At 42.6% G+C, this 21,967-nt stretch overlaps 2 protein-coding genes across 3 annotated transcripts in view; both read right to left on the bottom strand.

The window, feature by feature from the left end:
* VAPB (VAMP associated protein B and C) overlaps positions 1–20,464 on the bottom strand; it is a 34,978-nt gene extending 14,514 nt beyond the window's left edge. Inside the window, exons 1-2 of one of the 2 annotated variants that reach the window (XM_061441764.1) lie at positions 20,177–20,464; positions 2,919–3,071 (exon numbers count right to left, since the gene is read on the bottom strand). In XM_061441764.1, the coding sequence (XP_061297748.1) occupies positions 2,919–3,071; positions 20,177–20,234 (211 nt within the window). In that variant the 5' untranslated portion in view covers positions 20,235–20,464. The remainder of the gene's footprint in view (positions 1–2,918; positions 3,072–20,176) is intronic. The other variant, XM_061441763.1, reaches the window with a different exon arrangement.
* Positions 2,936–21,967, bottom strand: part of RAB22A (RAB22A, member RAS oncogene family) — a 42,175-nt gene continuing 23,143 nt past the window's right edge. The window contains exon 8 of the mRNA XM_061441765.1: positions 2,936–3,071. The gene's annotated coding sequence lies outside the window, so the exon portion shown is untranslated. The remainder of the gene's footprint in view (positions 3,072–21,967) is intronic.

Genomic DNA, 21,967 nt, shown 5'->3' with positions numbered 1-21,967 from the left:
GGTTACTACAATGCAAGGAAGATACGGCTGCCCCAAACTCAGCTTCAGCCAGTAACATTCTGCTAACCTAACAAATTGTTCCAGAGCTTCATGCTATTATACTTATTATACAAGGTGCGGTATCAACACAGTGCTACCAAGCAGCTCTGCTAGAAGCTAGTAGCAATTCTCAAGAGGACAGATTGCATACAGTATATACAGCCCAGTTAAAGTGTCTGAAGTTACAACTGAATTAACTATAATAATTTCTCACAGTAGTATTTACTAGGTTTACAAGTCCTGTATTTACACCCTGTGCAAGACTGAATTACATGATTGAAAAATAATCGACTTAGAGGCAAAGAAACAACTTCCACTTATTTTCCACTTAACTCCAAAATCAGCCCTCCATTCTTAAGCAAGATTACTCCAAAGCAAAGGTTCAACACATCTCACCCCTTTCTGTGAATCTGGAAAAAATTCTGTTCTTTAAGTTGATGAAAGTCCCATCTTTGATCCCACCTATCCAAAAGATCTCTTCTGCTAATCAGAACCAAAGACACTGCCACCTTCAAGTCCAAAATTAGGTCCAGAGCGTGGCTTAAAGGAGCTACCAGGAGTGCAAGGTATACAGCTCTTTGAAAGACAAATTCAACCACAGCACAAGATAAAAACAGCTTCAGTTTAGAATGTTTTAGTAAATTAAGAATTAACATTTATAATAACAGAAATCTGTAACACATCTACCTATAAATTTACCTTAATATAGTACCTAAAAAATAATGAATGTGTACTACCTGCATTTTAAAATATAATGTTAATATAAGGATTGGCAATTTAGGAGTGTTATTATATTACTTCTTTTCAGTATGAAAATATGTTGAACCCAAATCTGAACTTGTGATTAAATATACCATAGCCATTGCAAAACTAACTGAATCATAAATCACTCTAAACAAAGTTATCAGAAAAGGGAAATTTTTCAAAGCTATGTCAGCAAGAGCAAAGCATAGCTTAGGGTTAGCACAGTTATCTCTCATAACAGGATACGTTAAGTCAGGTCTTGGACTAGATCCATATTCTATCTGGTATGCAGCTGGGAAGAGCTGAGCTGGAAAAGCAAGTAAGATTCAGGCATGCTGGTAGCATAACAAAAGATGGTTCATACCACACTCTACTATACTATATTCTGCTCAAGGTAGAGCGAAGGGTCATTGCAAGCAGGAGTTTAAGAAAACACTCGATGTTGAGATCAAAAAAGCATGGTATGTGCCTGCAAAGGAAGTGAGCTTTTAATTTTGAAAATTCATTTGAAAGATTAAAAGAATCCACATCTTTATAGCATGAAGATAATTTGTAGCTAGGAACCATGCTAATTTTCATTATCACTTCATTGATTTCTGCACATTTAATATGCTTGCCTGCAGCTAGCAGAGATGACAGACAGCTTTAGTGGGGAGTTGTCCTGAGTTTTAAAGATCAAAATTTCTCTCTGGAGAGCTTTCTCATTTACATACTAGGCATTTCAGAGCTTACTGGGTACATGCTAGCCTTCTCCTGAAGCAGAAACGCTTTGCCTGCCCCACCTGTAGCTACCACACTGCACTGGTTATCTCCTCACCGTGACATTCCCCAGAGATTATCTGCAAGCAGAGCACAATTCTGCAATCATATGCACATTCAACTGACACAGCAGAAATCCCAAAGACAACGGATCAATAAGTGAGCCAATGCAGGTATGCACAAGAAGACTTACATTAGGATTAGAGACTCTTACTGTTACAGTGCAAAGTATATTTGGGATCATTTTTTATTTTGTTGAAGCAAGCTTTCCAAGGGTGAAGTGTTCAAATATTTTACATTTTAAGTAAAAAACTACAGTCTTGATTTTTACATTTTCATTATTTTTCAAGCAGTAGTTTTAGCTCCCCAATTTTTTTATTCCAGGCTAGAAAAGGTTGGTAAGAGACTAGCAGTAAACTGTAAAACCTATCTGTAAGTAATTTTTCTTACTGTGAGAATATTAACATTTAGTAAACAGTAAAACAAATCTGAATGTATTTTACAGAAATCATTTTCTTAACTAAGAAGAGTCCAACTTCATTCATACAGCATGCCACTACTGCATGCTTTGATAGAATTTTTTTTTAATCGATAACATGGACTGGAAAAGTCATTGAGAAAATATTCTTTTGGGGCATTTATCATCAGCAAGTTAATAATATACAGACATTCTGTCTATGAGAAATACTCAGTTCTTTATGCTTTGAAAGTAAGCCACTCCTAGCTTTTTCATTACCAAAACTTAGGTAAGTCAAGAGCTACTGACTCAGACAAAAACATTAGGTTTTCCTATGGAACCACAAAGATTTAGTCACTTGACATTTTTAACACCAAAGCACACTGCATCTTCAAGGAACACAACACAAGCGTGGTTTGAAAGGAAATGTTTTCATTATTGGTTACATTAGGCAGCTCAACAACAGCCAACATCAGTCTTGACTGGTGTGTCTGCAGCCCACTCGGTTTGATCGTTCCTTTGACATACCCATCCAAGCACTTGTTTTGACCCTGCAGGGAGCTGGTTCAGAAAGTTAAGCTGGCAACAAACTAACTGTGCAAAAATAATCCCACAGGGAGGGCAGGGCTGCAGCAGTACTGGTCTGGAGAGGCTGGCTAAGGCCGTTAACGAACTACAGAAGTAATTTATGTATTTCTCCCTTTTTTTTCCCTCCAAAACAAGATATAAAACCAAGGCTATTACTGCTAGACTAGGAATAAAGGAAGCAAGGATATACGAAATGGCTGCTTCTACATGGAATCACAACCTGTTGCTTTTACAAGCATTCAATAATACTTTCAAATGGCAAAGCATTCCAAGAAATAACTGATTAGAAGAAGCTATTTTTGATCACCAAAAATCTCCTTGAATGACTTACCAGAAACATTAATTGATGTTCCTGCATCAATAATTCCACTGTTAGGCCTTACACAGTATCTACGTGGTGCTGTGGTCTTAACTTTGAAGCACACATTTCTGTCTGTAGGATTGCCGAGTTTTAGGTTTGTAGTGACAACATCTGTGAAAGGACCTGAGGAGAACAAAAGCAGACGTGAAATCACACAGAAGGGACTTCTCAAGCAGAGACTAAACAGGCTCTAAGTCTCAGTTCACAAATCTTATAAAGTAATTAGATGTCCAATTTCCATCTATGGCACATACAGGTAATCATGCACGCAAAGCTGCGGGTGCAGCAAGGCCTCTGAGCATTCTCACACACAGCATGTCCAACACAACCGCTCAGGCTGATCATTAACAGCAAAACAAAAAGGGAAAATCATTTATACATTGTTCCAGCACAGCATTCCAACAATGCCAAATTCTCTGCTGCATCACAGTTACCCTGTTCTAACTACTGAATATCAGTAAAACCAGGCTTACAGAGATACCATATATGTTACAGGTGATAAATAGGGGAGTACACCAGAGTACATGAGCTAAAAAGGGAATGGTGACAAAATGGCTACTACAGATTCATCTGCATATGCAAGCTGCGCCTCCACACAAGCAGGATTTCACCAGGTATTCAGAAATGCCACACCAAAACCAGCCACATCAGCATTCAGGGGGCACCCCCTTTGCCTACCAAAGCTTTGGTTTTAATTTTTAAATAAAACCTTCATAAAATATCCCACCTGACCCAAGGCAGAAAATGACCATGTGGAAATTGGAAAATTCTTGGATGCTGAGAGCACTGGCAAAGATTTCCATGTTAGAAAAGCCAGAACCAAACCATTATCAAGTTCTGGGATACCAAGCGCAGGCAAATCAGTTTCTCACAGCCTCACTACCTAGTCGAAACTGCCAAAATCCCTCAGGTTAGAGGCAAGGTGAGTTTACTGATTCACTGTAAGACCCTGATAGATCAGACAGGTAACACACAACAACAGTGTGCGCTCAGATGGTAGAGAAATAAAATTAAAAGACCTAAGCACATTTTGATCAACTGTCTTCTGCATAAAAGTAACTAATTTGATGCTTGAATAAAATATCTTCATCTATCCTCAGAAGTAAAAAAGCAAATTGATCAAAAAAAGTATTGAAACTTTCCTTGCAGAAATGATAGCCCTAAAATTCAAAAAGGGTGAATGATGATGATGATAGAACACTAGCAGGCAGCATTCCACCATCCTTCTGCAGCATGGTTGGCTTAAAATAATTTAAGTTCACTTCCTTTTCTACAAACTTATCACACAAACTTATCTCCTAAGATAATATTTAATACAGCTGTAGAAGTACTGCAGTCCTGCAACCTTTATCCTTCATCTAATTTAAATAATTGGAAGGGCAAAAAACCCAAAACAATCACACACACACACAAAAACCCAACCAGACAACAATGGAACATCATTTCTGCCTGAGCTCCAACCAGGCCAGCTTTGCATTTACACTGCAATCTGGTAGCAAAAAAAACCTGAAGCAATAAATTTTTCATATCCTATGACAAAGATTTCACTAAACCTGTGCCTGGTGAAACACTGGGAGCAAAAGAGAATGAAACAGGTGTTGAGCTTTCTCTGTGTTCTGCATGCAGAGACTTCTGAGTCTAATGGAAAACACTTGGCAGAACAGCCATGAGCCGTTAGAGAACTTGAACAAGCCAAACCAGCAGAAAAACCCAGCAAACATTCAGGTGTGTTAAAGACAGTGGCAGATCTTCAAGATAGCTCTAATGGAAGAACATTTCAGAAGAAATTACTCAATGCCTAAACACGAAGGAGGTGCCTTTACTAAAAAAAATCACAGCTTGAGCTATTCCAGCACAGAGGGAGAGTGGTCTCTACAAAGCCCAACATACACAGCTGCATCCTCAGTAGTACTTTACTAGACTGCATGCTGGGATAGATTTCCTGTGGGAAATACCATGTTTGTACTTGGCTGATCCATGAACGCATGCCGGATTTGTGTGCCCCAGCATAGAGCTGCTGTTTGTAATGGTAAAACAACAATTCTGTGTGTAAAACGATTTCCAAATGGAGTTACTTAGTGCTAACACAGATCATATCAAAACACTTGGCAGCAAAACCTTTCAGCAGATCAAATTCATTTCTTCTTGTCGGATTGACGTTTTCTGTCCACTAAACTTTAAACAGTTTAAGTTCCATTTTCCCCAAATTACAGAATTTACAGATGAGCCAGCACAACTCTACTAGAAGGCTGATGTCCACTTTCAGCAAACTTGTGTGCAGGCATGTGCCTTAGGGCACTGCTGTTCAAATACTGTAGCAAAGCAAAACAGAGCAGCCAAATACAGGATTAAAGTGCCGTTTTAGGTGTTCTGAAGTGTGTAAAAAAAGAAATAGACAACAGAGCATTACTCAGGGTAATTAGGGCATGGCAGTGAAATATTATCAGGTTGGCTGGCCTGTCTTTTCAAGAGTGAGGCCTGCAGACTGCCAACTCAGGTTGAAATGAAACCCTGATAGCCTGCTGTTAGACTACTATAACCTAGATCTGACATTTTCTGGGGAGGCTGGAGTATGTGGGCAAACTGATCCCAGTATAAATACAAGCTAATACTGCACTGGAGTTACACGCTTGCTCTCTACATCTGGATTTGAGCACTGCAGGTAAGGTTGGGTTGGGTATTTACAGTTGTATGAGACACATATCTACCCTGAAGCCTCATTTTTCAATGCAAGGCATTATGACCTGTGGAATCATACCCACAGGTTCAGTAAGGTAAAATGCTCTACACTTCTTTCCATCGCCTTTGTCCTCACTGCAAGTGGAAGGACTATGTATACAAGTATACACACCACCTGGACAATGCCTGTACCCCCAAGGTGGGCTGTAAGCACACATACAGTCACTCAGACTGGTGCATCTGGGTGGTACTTAGACAAAAGCAGCAAGAAAGCCAACAGTATCCTGGGCTGCAACAAAAGGAGCATGACCAGCAGGTTGAAGGAGGTGATCCTGCCCCTCTACTCTGCTCTTGTGAGACCTCACTTGGAGTATTGTGTGCAGTTCTGGTGTCCTCAACATAAAAAGGACATGGAACTTCTGGAACAAGTCCAGAGGAGGGCCACGAGGATGATCAGGTGACTAGAGCACCTGAAGACAGGCTGAGGAAGTTGGGGCTGTTCAGGCTGGAGAAGAGAAGGCTGCATGGAGACCTCATAGCAGCCTTCCAGTATCTGAAGGGGGCCTATAGGGATGCTGGGGAGGGACTCTTCATTAGGGACTGTAGTAACAGGACAAGGGGTAACAGGTTCAAACTTAAACAGGGGAAGTTTAGATTGGATATAAGGAAGAAGTTCTTTACTGTAAGGGTGGTGAGGCACTGGAATGGGTTGCCCAGGGAAGCTGTGAATGCTCCATCCCTGGCGGTGTTCAAGGCCAGGCTGGACAGAGCCTTGGGTGACATGGTTTAGTGTGAGGCGTCCCTGCCCATGGCAGGGGAACTGGAACTGGATGATCTTAAGGTCCTTTCCAACCCTAACTATTCTGTGATTCTGTGATTCTAAGTTGACTCTGCAGTGGAGACTGACTCTTACTGTGTACCTGAACAGAAACTGCACTCAAACACATTTATTTCATAATACTCAAAACACTGTAATTTTGATTGCTCTTAATATTTCTAGATAAGTGAAACATATTAAAACAGGATGCTTTCAAGTGACAATTCACACACACACACACACAAAAAAGGAACTATTTTTCTCCTTTGTGTTTAAAAGATCATGAGAAAAATGCCACTGGTGTCATCCCAAGGACAAAGTTATGGGAACCTCAGATTGTGTACATGCATCATCTGACATGGGGTTGTCATGGGAGCAAGCTGTCCAGAAGGAAGAATGTAGTAAATTGAATTTGGTGGTGAAAGTCTGGAATGTTCCACAAGGGCTTGATGACTTTTTCTTGCCAGTTAGAATAAAGTTAGCTTGTGTAAATGCAAACTGGACATCCAGTGATACACAAACTAGCAGCACTACTTGAAGGTAAGGAAACATCAGCCGGCCTAGTTTCAAACCACAACTGTGGCTTTCCACCCAGGCACACAGCCCTTCACATTTGAAGATCCCAGCATTATCGCAAAATTTGCCACGCTCCATTTCCTATTCAAACACCAGTGCTGTATCAATCTCCTAAGAGTGTCATTCTGCAGTGTACTGCATTATAATATCCTGGATCATTTTAGTAATACAAAAGCCTGGGAATTAGGTCACACGAACATGATGGCAACTCTATTTAAATTTTATATAACTCTCATTGCAATAAAAGTTGCCTGTAATTGTACCAGCAAATCCAGGCAGATAACTTTGATCAGCACAGTACTTGCTATAAGTTTCCTGCCACTCACTACTCACAGAAATAATATGACACACCTATATCACAACTGAATCTTAATATGATTTCTCACCTGAACCAAAATTCCGCATTTTAGCTTGGCAAATAAACAATCCCAATACACATGTGCAGCAAGAACGCTGCTGTAGCTCTCTTCAGCATGACAAAGAAGTTAGTGCAAGTATCAGCGGAGGTAAAGCTTCGATAGAAAAGGCTTGGGCAGGGGCATTCAAACCAAAGACGCACAGTCCTCTGCAGATTTGTACATGCAAATATGACTACAAGTTTATAATTAACTGCACACATTAGGTGGGACACAGTCCCAGGGTTGCTTTATTCTGCGCTAGTCCTTCTTGCTGCTGAAAGGGGAGGTGATCTGACTTCTCATTTCCACCAACTGCTTGAGCTAGCTGCAGTGTTCATCTACGTGCACTGAGCTGAGCCAGGGAGCTGTTTGGGCTGAAAATAAATCCACTTACAAGACGGGGAGCGGGCAGTGGGGAAGAGAAAAAGGAGAATCAGTTTTCAGCCAGACTAAGCAGCACTCAAGACACTGGCATCAGGAAAACTGCATCTTTCTGCACAGCATTCTGCCAACGTAAGGCAACAAGGTCTCATACTTAGTAGGTTAAAGCTAGCACTGCAATCACACGAGTAGTGGTGGCACAGTTGTTAAAAAATAATGAAGGCACATGCCCATTTTTTTCCGGCTTAAATCTAATGCAAATTCTCATCTGTTTAAAGTCAAGCATCCCTCAAAAAAATCAGTGAACTGCTGCTTTTCAGAGCAATCGAACTGCGGGAACACTTCTACCACTGCAGTCATGTTAAACTGGCAACTGTTGATCAACAAGACAAAGAATAAGCTCTCATCAATGTATTCCCAGAATGTTCTAGATGCACTTTCATCAGTTGTTCCCTACACAACTTTTGCCACTCTAACTCAGCACCACAGACACATAGTCAAAAGCAAGGTAAGTGGAAACAGGTAGAAACAGAGGCAGAGCTTCTAGTGAGACAACCCCTCCAGTACTTTTGTGGAAAGCAGTGAAATGCAACAATAGAAGAAAGATGTATTTCACCATGATTTAACCCCATCGAGGCATCAGATGAAAGCCATTAATCACCTGGTATAGTAGTCAGCCAAAGAAAGGTAACCAAGGAATCTTTAGTAAGAGAGATGGTGGAAAGAAGTAGAGGGAAAACTTAAACTGTGGCTGTTCTCTAGAGCCCAAATCCTTCACATTGAGATGTCCTATCTAGCAGATGTCCACACAGAACAATAATTCATGCAGTGGAAGAGCCACACTGACCCTGCATGTGTAAATGTTGAGGGCAGTGGCCAGGTGTGTTATTTCAGGCTCCCTTCCCCATCACACAATGACTCCTGCTCCCACAGCAGGAAGTGCTCTGAGAGTAACAACTGACTTCATTTTATTTCCACAATCTCTCCCATTTTTGAGGCTGTCTATCATTAATAGAGGTAGTAAAAATAAAAACACTAGCAATGAGCAAGAAGGCTCAATACGAGGTGTAGGATTTGTCTTACTGTACGCTTTTTAAAGTTGTAAGCTGATGACCTTTGAAGAGAAACACTAAAATAAAAAAAGCTGAAATGTCAAGCAAGACACCTTGAGTTCTCAGCCAGGTGCCTGTGAGTCAAGAACACCCAACACCCAATCAAACTCTCCCACCATCTTACTTGTCTTCAGACAAATCACTTAAGGGCTCCACCTTCTTCTATTAAGAGCCTTAAGAGTTGACAGCAACTCCAAAACAGAAGCAGATTTGGACCCTTACAGTTTTCTTCTATGTGAAGTCAGAAGAATACTTATCTAATTATAGAGCATCTTGTGAAGATTAGTGTTTTAAAAAGTACTGTATGCCAGGTTTTAATCATCATCATTTGGCTCTGGAAATATTCATAATTAAGTGAGCATCCACAACTTTTGAAATCAAAGAAGTCAAAGGATGAGAAACAAGAAGTGCCTGTGTTGCATAAACATCTTACTTCACAAGTAACTCACTGAGAGGACCAAAGACCCCAAAATTTGGTTAATTATTTTTAAGAAAAAATTTAGGCTGCTCTTAGTCTTGTGTAAACCACTCACAAACTTTTCAGTCTCAGCTCAGATTCTACATGAATGTAGCTAGAAAACCCCACCCCTGTGGCATCAATTTCTTTACTCTTACCACCACTATACTCACCCAAAAGAGCCCTTGAAGTAAACTGATGGGAGTTAAGTGGTCATTTCCACTTCTACTGCATCAAACAAAAACAGAAGTGCCATTCAAACCTCTCCCCATGCAATAGCTGGTGCAATGGAGTGATTTTTTTAAGTAAGTATGTAATCAATAAAATGATCCAAGAGAAAAAAAAAAATGTAGAAACCCAGCAAAATTACATGATCCAGATGCCAAAGTTGGAGCAAAGTTGGCAGTGAATAATTCCATTTGGGTGGATCAATCAGTGTCCTTCTCTGGCCCATTTTGGCACAAACCATTTTTCCCAGAGCATGCCTCATGTTTGATGGGGAAAAAACAAACGACAAATAAAAAGCCCAAACCAAATACAAGACTGAAGGCTATTTTCAGGGTATCTGTTAGTATGTAATTCTTGCCACCTTTTATTCCTCAGAAAATCATTAACAGTTTGACTTCACAGTTGTAAGAACTGAGAGGCCACACATAATCTTGCGAAGATAAATTGAGGAGTATGCCCTTCAAATAATTTTGGTATCAGTGTCATTTGCTTTTTCCAACTGATCTCGCCAGTTTTACTGCACCCAAACATTGCTTACAGGCATCTTCAGCAACAAAATTGCACAGGAAGTATTTTCTGTACATCCCAAACTTAAAAAAGATTTCTGTACACAACTGCATAAACAAGAGACTGATAGAATACTTGGCTAGCTTTTAGAGGTGTATATCTGTTTCAACTCTGCTTTCATATCATTTTAGAACTGAATGACAAACATATCCTATTACTTCACTCATTCCACTCACAAATATCACATGTATCAACTCTCTCCATGTATGAAAACAAATCAGAAAATAGCATATACTTTTTTGATAGTGGAATAGTAGCTACATCTCTTTCAATAAGCATGACATAGCAAGACCTACTTATCATAAGAAACCTACTTATTCTACATAGCTAGAAACCTCATTCATAAGAAGGATGTGGACCTGTTGGAGTAAGTCCAGAGAAGGCCATGGAGATGCTCCAAGGGCTGGAACAGCTCTGCTCTGGAGACAGGCTGAGAGAGCTGGCCTTGTTCAGCCTGGAGAGACCTTAGAGCAGCTCTAGTGCCTAAAGAGGCTGACAAGAAATCCAGAAAGGGACTTTTTATAGAAGCATATAAGGACAGAACATGGGGTTTAAACTGACAGACAGGAGATTCAGATCAGACATTAGGAAGAAGCTCTTCCCAGTGAGGGTGGTGAGGCCCTGGCACAGATTGCCCAGAGAAGCTGTGGCTGCCCCATCCCTGGCAGTGTTCAAGGTCAGGCTGGATGGGGCTTGGAACTGCATGAGGTCCGTTCCAACACAAACCAGTCTGTGATTCATGGGGTTTGCTGGGTGGGTATTGAAAGAAAACTGAGACAAAGCATAGGTCCCCAGAGAGAAGTGAGGATGCAGCAGTGGAAAATGATAGTGGCCTGATGTGCAAGCTTCTCTGGAAAAAAGAGTGCTACAGACTGAAGTCAAAGTAAAGTATCTCCCCGGAAGAAGCATTGTGATTTTAATCATAATCCCAAACTACACTTTTTGTACTTCTTGTGAAGTGATTTTTCCTGAACTGATTTCATCACTAATCTCCATTTCAAATGCACATTAAAATGGTAGGGAAGGAGCAATTACTCTAGTTTTATGCTCATATATACTCTTCAAATAGACAAATATGATGTGCAACTCAAATGGCAACTGAGGAAGTTGCAAAACTATGCATAAATTGGAAATATCAGGAGAAACAAGCTAAATTACAGATTTTTGGGATGCACAGTGAGTAGCTGCTTTTTGAGTAAGTTAAAAAAAAACCATGTTATACAGGCAGCGAGATGATAATTACAGCTACAAATAAGGAAAGAATCCTGAATTTAGCAAGATACATTTTTAGGGAGCCACTTAAAACTTAGTCTATTAACTGTGCTTTCAGGATCAAAGTTAAAAAACAAAATCACCAAACCAAAACCAAATCAGAAATATGTGAAGTTGCATTCTTCCAAACAAACTTCCATAAGCATTATCTGCACTACTATCTGACACCAATCAGCACACTGTAAAAACAACTACACAAAATAAACCCAAATAAAACCTTACTGCAATTACACCTTTGCTCCTAGTCTGGTAAAAATGTAGGAAGGCCAGAAGAGGAGACATTGCAAAGCGGAGGAAATTATGCATGCAAATATCTGGAGAAGATGCAAAAATATATTGTTAATTCACATATCACAAGAAGCAGCAGTTGCAAATATAAACAGGCAACAGTGGCAGTCCAAACATGAAACTGCACACAGGAAGCTCAGCTCCTGCTTGTGAGAAACATTAGAAGCACCATTAAGGATGAAGCAACTGGTCAGATGAAAAGGAACAGTCACAAGAAAAACAGTGCAATTGATTTAAATGTAAAGAATTACACAGTCATTTGTCATGCCTTCTACAAGCACAGCTAACTTCAATTACATCTTGAAAATTGTTTGCAAAAACACAAGTTTGGCTCCACAGTGAACCCCACACCTACGCAACTTCATAATTTGCACATAAGTAAATGGATCACCAGGCACACCTCCCCCTTCTTTATTTTTTCCACCCCTCATGGAAAGCAACCAAGAAAACAGGATTAAATTTAGAACCATGAAATCTTTAATCCATAGCACCATGGTATGAGGGACTTTGCTGACAGCTTAGAGAACTAAACACTGAAGTAGTTTAGAGATCATTTTCATATAGTATTTATAACAATGTGGGATAGAGTACTGCAGACAGCAGCAGTGCCCAATTTGTTCTAATGTTCTTGAGGCCAGAAGAATTACAGTTGAAGTAAGCAATTTCCAGAACAGCTATAAGACAGAAAGGACAGACTTGGTCAACTCTCAGTTTGGATTGTCTTGCTAGTGAGTGTAAACACTCAATCACTTCAATCCGTGTGCATTTTAATCCTGCACTGAATTAAACATGGAAAGGGTGATTCACTTTGCATACATATTCAATGACAGCAAGATTGTGACAGCTGTTCCATACTGATGGCACAAATCCCTTTTTATGAAAGGTTGCCTAGCAGGCCAAGTTTTAAATTCAACAACATCCCAGACATCTCAGAACATATCCTATATGCCCATAAGGACATCTCAGTCTACAAAGCAGGTATGAAATGATTTATATATTGAATAAATATTGGGTCAAATGACAAAGGAAGAGACTTGGCATAAGTCTGTCTCCTAGTTTAGATAAAATGGTATTTAAATATATCTACGTAAAACAACGTTACTCCTTTCTGCCTCTGGTCATCACATAGGAAGACAATTGAAGAAGGCTTCAGTGTTACTTGTGGTAGGAACTGTCAAGTCCCTTACTCAGAGAGGACCAGATTCTCACTTAAATCAGTGAGGATTTACTTGGGAGTAAAAAAAAAGAACAAACCAGCTTGCAGCAGCAGGATGGTAATGTTGAAGATCACATTCTCTACAAAGATGAAATGATGAAATTTAAGTCTGAAATAACAGCTGTTACCACAAACAAAACTGTTGCAAACACCATCAATAAAGCTTTCTAAGCCAACCAACTACACTGACAGAAAAAGTAAAAAGGCTGTTATTGTACCAACTATGAAATGCATTTGCATTCAGTAGTTATTAGCTGTTCCCAGCAGGGAACAAATATAAGACCAATATGGTAACAAGATAATAGCAAATCAGTGTCACTGCAAGATGCAGGCAGAATTAGTAAGGGTCATTTGATTCCTGCATTGTCTCTGGGTCGGTAGAAAACTGGTTAGAGGCATTCTAAAGCAAGAAATAAGACAAACCCTCAGTCACCAAGTTGTCTACAAAAATTGCACTGTAATGTATGTAGATGCTCTCTGCATTCAAAATTAATTTGATGCAATCAATAGCTTCCAGAGCTGGGTACACACAAGAAATTAAACTTCTTTTAAAACTGGGTATTTGTTCATAGATGTAAGCTGACCTGAGCTCATAAAGTTGGATCACTCACTATGGTGATGATGCCTTTTTTCCAGTTGAGTTTCAAAACAGATCTGACAATCTATTTAAAGGACTGTACTCCCATTTTTACAATCGTAATTCTGAATTAGAGTGCAATTAAGCAAAATTCAGCCTTGTATTCAAAGGTAGCTAACCTATTTTAAGAGAAACAAAGCACTGCATGACTACTGATAAATTTTCAATTTAGAAGACCTGTGAAGTGACAGGAAAAAAGGCAATTTCATTTCCAGTGAAAAGAAACAATCAGAAAACTCCTATGCAAATTTCTGTTCCATATTCCTCTTTCACAAGTCATAAGACATTGTACATGGCATGCAGGGGAGCAGCTGGTAAATACAATTTACTGCTAAGCATCCATGTGAACCTGCACCCACTCTGATACATTACCCATGTCTTTGACATGATAGCCATGCTCCTAGGAGTTAAGGCAGCCACCCATTACCTTATGCTTACACATGTATTTTCAATATCATTTGTTTCAATCCCATTCTGATATATTTTCTGAAGCAATGAATAGCAGACACATCCCACCAACCAAACCGGACTGGCAATCCACCACCCTGATGGGCTTTAAATAACCAACTTGACAAACCTCTTCATGTACCCATGGGTGGTTCCACAACTCAAAGTAAGCTGAAAATTGGTGCACAAATCTGAGATTCCTAAGGAATGGGGAGTTAAACATGTATGTGTCCCATCCTTTACAATAAAGGCATACAGTTAATCATATTAAAACCAGAACCCAACAAAACTAAGAAGTAACTACTAAATAACAGTTGGCCATGCTGATTTTATCACTGCATTGGGACTTTCCTTGAAATAGTAATACTTTGATCATATTAATGCTTGTTACTTCTAACTGCAATTCTTGAAGTCTATGCAGTACAAAATTGTTCAAAAGCCCTTAACCCATAAATCAAATCGGCCAAAGCCTTCAAGCAAATTGGGAGATTGTTTTGAAATAGTCCTGGGAGACCTAAATACATTAATTTAACAGAAAATGCAGCTAAACCTCCTTGACTGCTGCTCAAATAATGGTTATTTGGCTCTCTAACCAGCCTGCTCAAAATCTCAAATTTCCATTAGCCCCACACATACAATTCCCCCCCTTCCTGGTGGGGCTGGTGGTGTCACATGTCTAGTGTACAGGACACCAGCAGGTTACAGAAGCTCAACAGAAGCACCACCTTCAATTTATTCCACCTTTTAAAAGATGAGATATGCCATTTATCTCCATGTCTTTTCCTCTGAACACTGCTCTTTTAAACTGAAGTTTAAAGTCTATGCAAAGTAATGACAGAATTATAAAACTAATGGTGCACATGAGATAAGAGTAATTCAGTGAGATGCAGCAAATTAGGTAAGCTATTGATTTAGCTAAACTGCAGGAATAGTAAGCACAACATAAACTGCAAATATTTAAGTGTAACCAGAAAATGACTAATTTTGGTTGAGAGCTGGGCTACATACTTCAGATTTGTTTAGATTTAAGAAGCCTGCCTATTATTTAAATCCTATGTCCTCTTTTTGAGGGTATAATTTAATAAACAAATTCAAATATGTAGAGACACGTGAAGGTTTATTCATATTTAATGCAGTAACAATGATTATACTAGTAATCAGGCTAGTCAAAGGGAAGCATGCACTGGTACATTTTCCAGCAGAAAAGTAGATAGCTATTGACACAGCAGCCTTCAAAAAGTAAAGAAATCCTAGCACTAACTGCCATTATGCTGCAGATAGTTTAAAGAAAATGGCATGTAAATGTTCAGCTTAAAAGATACATATAAATTATACTAAACAGGCAACTTCTCACAACACCATCAGCATTTTACATTCTTAAACACAGCCTCTTCCAGTGTCAGTGACTAGAAAACCTTATTGATCAGGACAGCATGAGCACAGAGTGAAATCCCTCCAAATACCTTCACTGCAGGAGTGCTTTGCTCATTAGAGACAGATGATGACAGACACAGAGGTGTAACTACATAGTCACAATGTCCAGTTAAGTCCTTAACCTCTCTTCTGAGACCTGACAGCTGCAGGCACAGTAAAGACTAATCTTGCATCCCAAACATTACCAAACTTCTGCATTGAAGAGCCTTAGCCTGGTACCTGGTAAGCACTGGCCATTCATGTCAGATAGAGTGGGTTTTGCACACCTACACTGCAGCAACAGATCTCTGTAGTCTACACAGACTTCCCTGAAGGAGCACAAACAATCTTATTAGGGAGCGGCAGCCACCTCACCACAGTGATGCAGGTTACACAAGCTGCACAGGGCTGTGGCTAAACACTAAATACTTCCCTCACAGCACTGCAGATACAGTCGTAGACTGAGCACACCTATAGGTGTCGACGGCACCTCTGATGTACCCAGGGGATTCACTTGAGCCAGTGACAGGTGATGGCTTGGAAACACCACCACTAGGCCTCAGGCCAGGTCTGAATCAGTACTATAAGGACTGGAGAGCGTTGGTTGTTCTGACTTATTATTGTGCCCTTTGGATAAGGCAGAGTTACACAGTGACACGTTGCATACGTGCAGGCGCAAAATCTCATACTGGGAACAGGAAATAACATTTCCAACTGGCAGCAGCTCACAGAGTTTTGCGAGGAATTCATCCCGCGTTTGACAGTACTGCTCTTTGCCACTTGGGGAGCACTGCAACAGAGTGCTGAGTCATAAGTCCATCCTGACCTGTAGCAAACGTCTAAAAAGGGTGCTACCTCAGTTTTTGCGTGTGTCGCCATCTAAACACAATTCCCCTGACACTTTGCATCTGCAAAGAATGCAGCAGCATTTCAAACACCTAAAATAAGTTACATTCTAACAAATTTTGGCTTGCTGACACGAAACAAACAGTATCTATTCCAGACAGGCCTCACTGTGAAGCCACCCTGTGAGATACTTGAGGTAGCACCCAAAAGCAGAAGTGTGGCACTGTAATTACCAGCTATGTCAAAAAGCAACTGGCAAAAGGGAACAGAATTACATCCTTGTCTAAGTTTAAAGCTAGCAATTCATAAAGTCACAGCTTCAAATAGTATAATCTAATTAATTCTTGGCAGATTTTGGCATGTTATTTCCTAGATTATTTTTTTTTTTAAAGAAAACAAACGGAAATGTCATGTGTAACAATTTTTTTTTTTTCACTATTCATTATCAGCAAGCAGCAAACCTTTAGTGTGACGCTTTCTCACCTAGGCTGCAAGTCTACAACAACCACAAAGAGGAGAAAATCACTGGCAAGAAAGCAAAGCTCCTATTTCTTATGGCATCAAAGACAAGAGCAAGGAAATAGGCACCTCCGGCCACATCATGGTGTCCTTCCTCCCACTATTCACAGCTGCATCTCAGTACAGCACATGCTGATGCTATTTTGGATCATGTGCGTTACGGTGTAGGAGCTGCGAGGTGGGGAGGAAAGACAGCCCCTGCTCATGTTCACATGCCATGAAAAAAAATTCTAGCATGAAAAACTCCTTTGATATTTTGACAAACAAATCACACACACAGTATTTTAAAGCAGAGTGGCAAAGGAATTTAGAAAATTCACTGCAAATGCTTCTTAAAAAAAGGTCTTTAATCATAGAACAATTTGGCTTGGAAGGGACTAAAGCTTATGAAGTTCTAACCCCCTGCACGGGCAGGGGCACCTTCCCCTAGAGCGGGTTGTTCCAAGCCCCATCCAACCTGGCCTTTAACACTGCCAGGGATGGGGCAGCAACAGTTTCTCTGGACACCCTTTGCCAGCGCCTCAGCACCTTCACAAGGAAGAATTTCTTCCTTATGTCTAATCTAAGTCTCCCCTCTGTCAGTTTAAAGCCATTCTCCCTTGTCCTGTCCCTACAGGCCCTTGTCCAAAGCCCCTCTCCAGGTTTCCTGTAGCCCCTTTAGGCACTGGAACTGCTCTAAGGTCTCCCCTTAAGGAGCCTTCACTTCTCCAGGCTGAACCAGCCCAGCTCTCTCAGCCTGGCTCCAGAGCAGAGCTGTTCCAGCCCTCGCAGCATCTCCGTGGCCTCCTCTGGCCTCGCTCCAACAGCTCCACATCCCTCTTGTGCTGTTGCCCCAGAGATGGATCAGAACTGTAGAGGGGGGGGGGGGTCTCCCCAGAGCACAGAAGACAGGGAGAATCCCCTCCATGACCGGCTGCTCATGCTCTGGGGATGCAGCCCAGCAGACAGGGCGTTCTGGGCTCAAGCGCACACTGACAGGTCATACTGGGCTTCCTATCCAACACCCCAACTCCTTCTCCCCAGGGCTGCTTTCAATCCACTCTCCGCTCAGCCTGGATTTGTGCTTGGGATTGCCAAGACCCCGGTGCAAGACTTTGCATTTGACCTTTCTGAACTTCATCCTTTACAAGTGAAAAGTGCTGGCTAAGAGAGAGATGGTTGCAAGTGCATAGTGACTAGGACAGAATGAATCCTCACTGGGGTATCTTATTTCCTCTTGTCATTTTGCAAATATCATAACCTCCCACTAGATTTTATACTTAAGAGCTATACAGAGCATTTTAACAGCATCGGAATAGTTTTCTGCTTTTTCTACCTGCATTTTGACTATGACCTTTATTCATTTCCAGTGTTTGTGAGAGCTGGTTTACAGTCCTACTAACTGACATCACTGCCCTATGCTAAGCATCAGATCTTCCAGGACACACCAATGAGAAAGCACAGGCCTACCAGTGAGCAGCACTACTGACCTCTGCCAGTTTGTATCTACTTGTACTGCGCAAAGCAACGCTTTGAAAAAAATGCTACTATTTACAAAGGTGAGAAAATCATTACTGCCACACTACCAAAAACCAGCAGGACAAGAAATACTTCGAGCAAAATTTACTTCATGAATATTTCAAATTGGCCTTTCCTGAATGAAGGAGAGTGGTCAGCACTACTTGTTAGAAAGGACTGTTAGAACATATTGCCAAGGCACATGAACGCTACCTGTAGCATTGTCTGTTTGAACATTAATATTTAAGCATACTTTTAAATCAAAGCATTTAATAGCTGCAGCTAGTCAAGTAACATTTTATATTATACAGAATATATGTTACTGGCTAAATATTTGGTAACCAAAATCTATACGGTTGGCTGATTTAACTTAAATAGCTACTGATTATTCAGCCCAGAACCTCAATTGGAAGGCTACCAGTCTACCAAACTTTAGCTTGGTTTATATCTGCTTGTGATGAAGTGAAACCCACCAACCAAACCCTGATTCACAACTGTATCTCCTTAGCAAGCCAGTGCTATTAAGTCCCCACCTTTTGCCCACCTGCGTGTGGATTCACTTGCTTGTTGACCACAATATTATTCAGAAGAAGAGCCGATTTTCACCTAATCATACTTAACATAAAAGAATTTTAAAACAGCCATAGTTTCCTTCTTAAGTATGTTTGATGATGCTGTCATAACAACATGCAAATACTTCAGCTTACAGCAAGGATACATTCATTCCACCCAGTGTTTATTACCGCGCTTCTTGATAAGCCCACCTTATATTACCTGCAATATATTTACTAATAAAAACAGATAAAAACTTCCCCTACATTTGAAAACGCACATGAAAGCTGTTTAAAGGAGTATTTTTAAAAGAAGCTAGTAAATAAATCACTTCTTTTTTTAAACCTATTTGCCAGATAGTCAAATGAAGCTGTAAGTCACCTCTGACTCTTGTAGCATAAATAAACCTGCTGAATGCTTATTTGTAATCCAAGAATATTGTATTACAGTAGTGCCATCAGGCTACAAGGCAGGAATTTCAATGCGAGCAAAAATCCAAACCCATTCAAGATTTTTATTTAAAAAAAGGATGGATTTTTGCATGAGTATCTACGATTAAATTATCTAACTGGCTTCTCGAATTCTATCAGTAATAACGTGAAACAGCCACGAAAGGATGCCCAGCGGCCCCGTATTTTCTGCAAAGCCCGCGGAGCCGCACACACCGCTCGGGTGCCCCACGCCCCGGCTGCCTGACAGCTCCAGGGCCGGGGCGGGGGGGTGGGTGTCTCGGAGCCGCCGAGCGCTGCCTTGGCACCAGCTGAGGCATCAACCCCTTCCCCTGCCACCGCAGCTCTGCGGAGCCCGGGGGCTGCTCCCGCCACCTCGGACATTCCCCGCACCCGGGCGGCCCCGCGGGGCTCGGGCGCTGCCCACCGCAGCCCCTGGCCCACGCCTGCCGGGCACAGCAAAGCCTCCGCCGCGGTGCGGTGAAGCCAGCCCGGGTAAGAAACGGGCTCTTCAGGGGCTCGCTGCCGGCCGGAGCAGCCGCCCCACCCCCCCGCGCTCCCTCAGGCCGCCTCGGCCCTGCAGCACGGGTGGGGGCGGGCGGCGCAGCCGCTGCGGGGCCAGGCCCGGAGAAAGGCCCGGCGCTCCCGCTGCAGCCCCACCGGGCTGGGGGGCATCTCCCCGCCCCACGGCAGGAGGGAGAGGCCCGGGTAGGGTGGGGGGGGCGCGGCGGCCACGGCACTGAAGGACATTTTAGCGGCTGGTACCTAGCCCCGGCCCCCGGAAAATGGCTGCCGCTGGAGCGGGGCCTCAGAGCGGCCGCACCGCCGGCCCGGCGAGGGGAGGCAGAGGGCGATGGCGGCTGTAGCCACCTCGTACCTTTGAATTTGAGCTCGTGCTGTGGTTCGAGGCTGAGGACCTGCTCCGCTTTCGCCATGTTCCTCCTCCTCGGCGGTGGCGGCACCAGGCGGAGAGAGGAAGGGACGGGGAGGGAGGGGAAGGAAAGGGGGAGGGAGAAGAGGAGGGAAAGCAGGCGGGAGGGGGGGGGGGGGCCGCGCCCGGCTGGTTTATTCAGCCCCGCCGAGCGCCCCGGGAGCGGCGAAAGCAGAGGTGCTGCGGGCGGCGGCGCGCGGACAGGCCAGGGAAGGCGGGCGGCGGCTGCCGGCGCGGACGCAGGCAGAGGGCGGGAGGCGGGATGATGCAGCACGGAGGGACCCAGAGAGAGGCTGCGGCTGACGTCTGCGCCCGCCCGCCCCCCGCCGCGCCTCCGCCCGCCCTGCTGCCGGCAGCACGGGGCCGAGCGGGCGGCGGAGGTGGCTTCGGGCTGGTCGTCAGGCTCCAGCTACCTGAAACCGGTCTAATTCATATTAACGCTGAAAATCACGACCGGTAACGAACGCCGTATTGCCCAGTAGCAGCCCGTTATGTCAGGCCTCCAGTCCCTACACCGAGGACTGTTTCGCCTCGTGGTTCACCGCGGAGCCGCGTCCCTGTGGAGGGGACTAGGGGGACACGCAGCCAGCGCAGGGAGCTCCCGGGGAATGGCATACTGCGGCCACCGCGGCGCGGCTGCCCGGGTGGAGAACGGGGCACTACAGGCACGCGGAAATCTCGGTAACCGCCGTCAAGGCTCACGGAAGATTATATTAAATAAAAGCAATGTGAGGTCACCTAAGGGATTTTAAGACACCGCGCCCCTTAAGTAAACTGTAACCAAAGGTTTGGGAGTGTGCTTTTTGGGGGTTTTGGTTTTCTTTATTTTACTCTAACTATTTTTTAAATATACAGGTTGATCTAACATGAAGCACTGCTTTAGTGATAGCCTTAGGCCAGTGTAGTTACAATAGAATCACAGAACACCACCAGGGATGGAGCATTCACAGCTTCCTGGGCCACCCATTCCACTGCCTCACCACTCTCACAGTAAAGAACTTCCTCCTTATATCCAATCTAAACTTCCCTTGTTTAAGTTTAAACCCATTACCCCTTCTCCTATCACTACAGTCCCTAATGACTAGTCAAGTCTCTCTCCAGCATCCCTATAGGCCCCCTTCAGATACTGGAAGGCTGCTATGAGAGGTCTCCACGCAGCCTTCTCTTCTCCAGGCTGAACAGCCCCAACTTTCTCAGCCTGTCTTCATACAGGAGGTGCTCCAGCCCCTGATCATCCTCATGGCCCTCTCCTCTGGATTTGTTCCAACAGTTCCATGTCCTTTTTATGTTGAGGACACCAGAACTGCACACAATACTCCAGTAGCAGTACACTTCCTTCCTCTATCACTTCAGTTGTTTAAACATTCTAGAAGTTCCTCAGAATGTATAAAGTATTGCTGTAACAGTCAAAGTCAGCAGGGAGTAACAATGGAACAGGAGTATGGGATGCCCTTATCAGCAGAGACACACCAGTCTTAAAAACTGGTAACTGATATACACCAAAAAGTATGTGTTAGGCAACTTCAGACATAGAAGAATTGCAGAGATAAAAAGCAAGTGTATCAACATCAGTTGGCTTTCAAAGCATAGGAACCCAAAGCACACAGTTTAGGTCGAGCAAGTCCTAATCAAGGCTGATTAGCAAACAGGCGAGGTGAATAGAAATATGGTAGAACATTGGGAAAACTCATTCAACACACCAATACAACCAGCGTGGTGCAGTGTGCCTCACCCTCA

Source organism: Pezoporus flaviventris, unplaced genomic scaffold, assembly GCF_033815535.1.
Source record: "Pezoporus flaviventris isolate CSIRO_AGI_PZ_B2104156 unplaced genomic scaffold, CSIRO_AGI_Pfla_v1 ptg000213l, whole genome shotgun sequence".
NCBI lineage: Eukaryota > Metazoa > Chordata > Aves > Psittaciformes > Psittacidae > Pezoporus > Pezoporus flaviventris.
The sequence above is the reverse complement of the archived record's forward strand: the minus strand, read 5'-3'. Positions and strand labels throughout refer to the sequence as shown.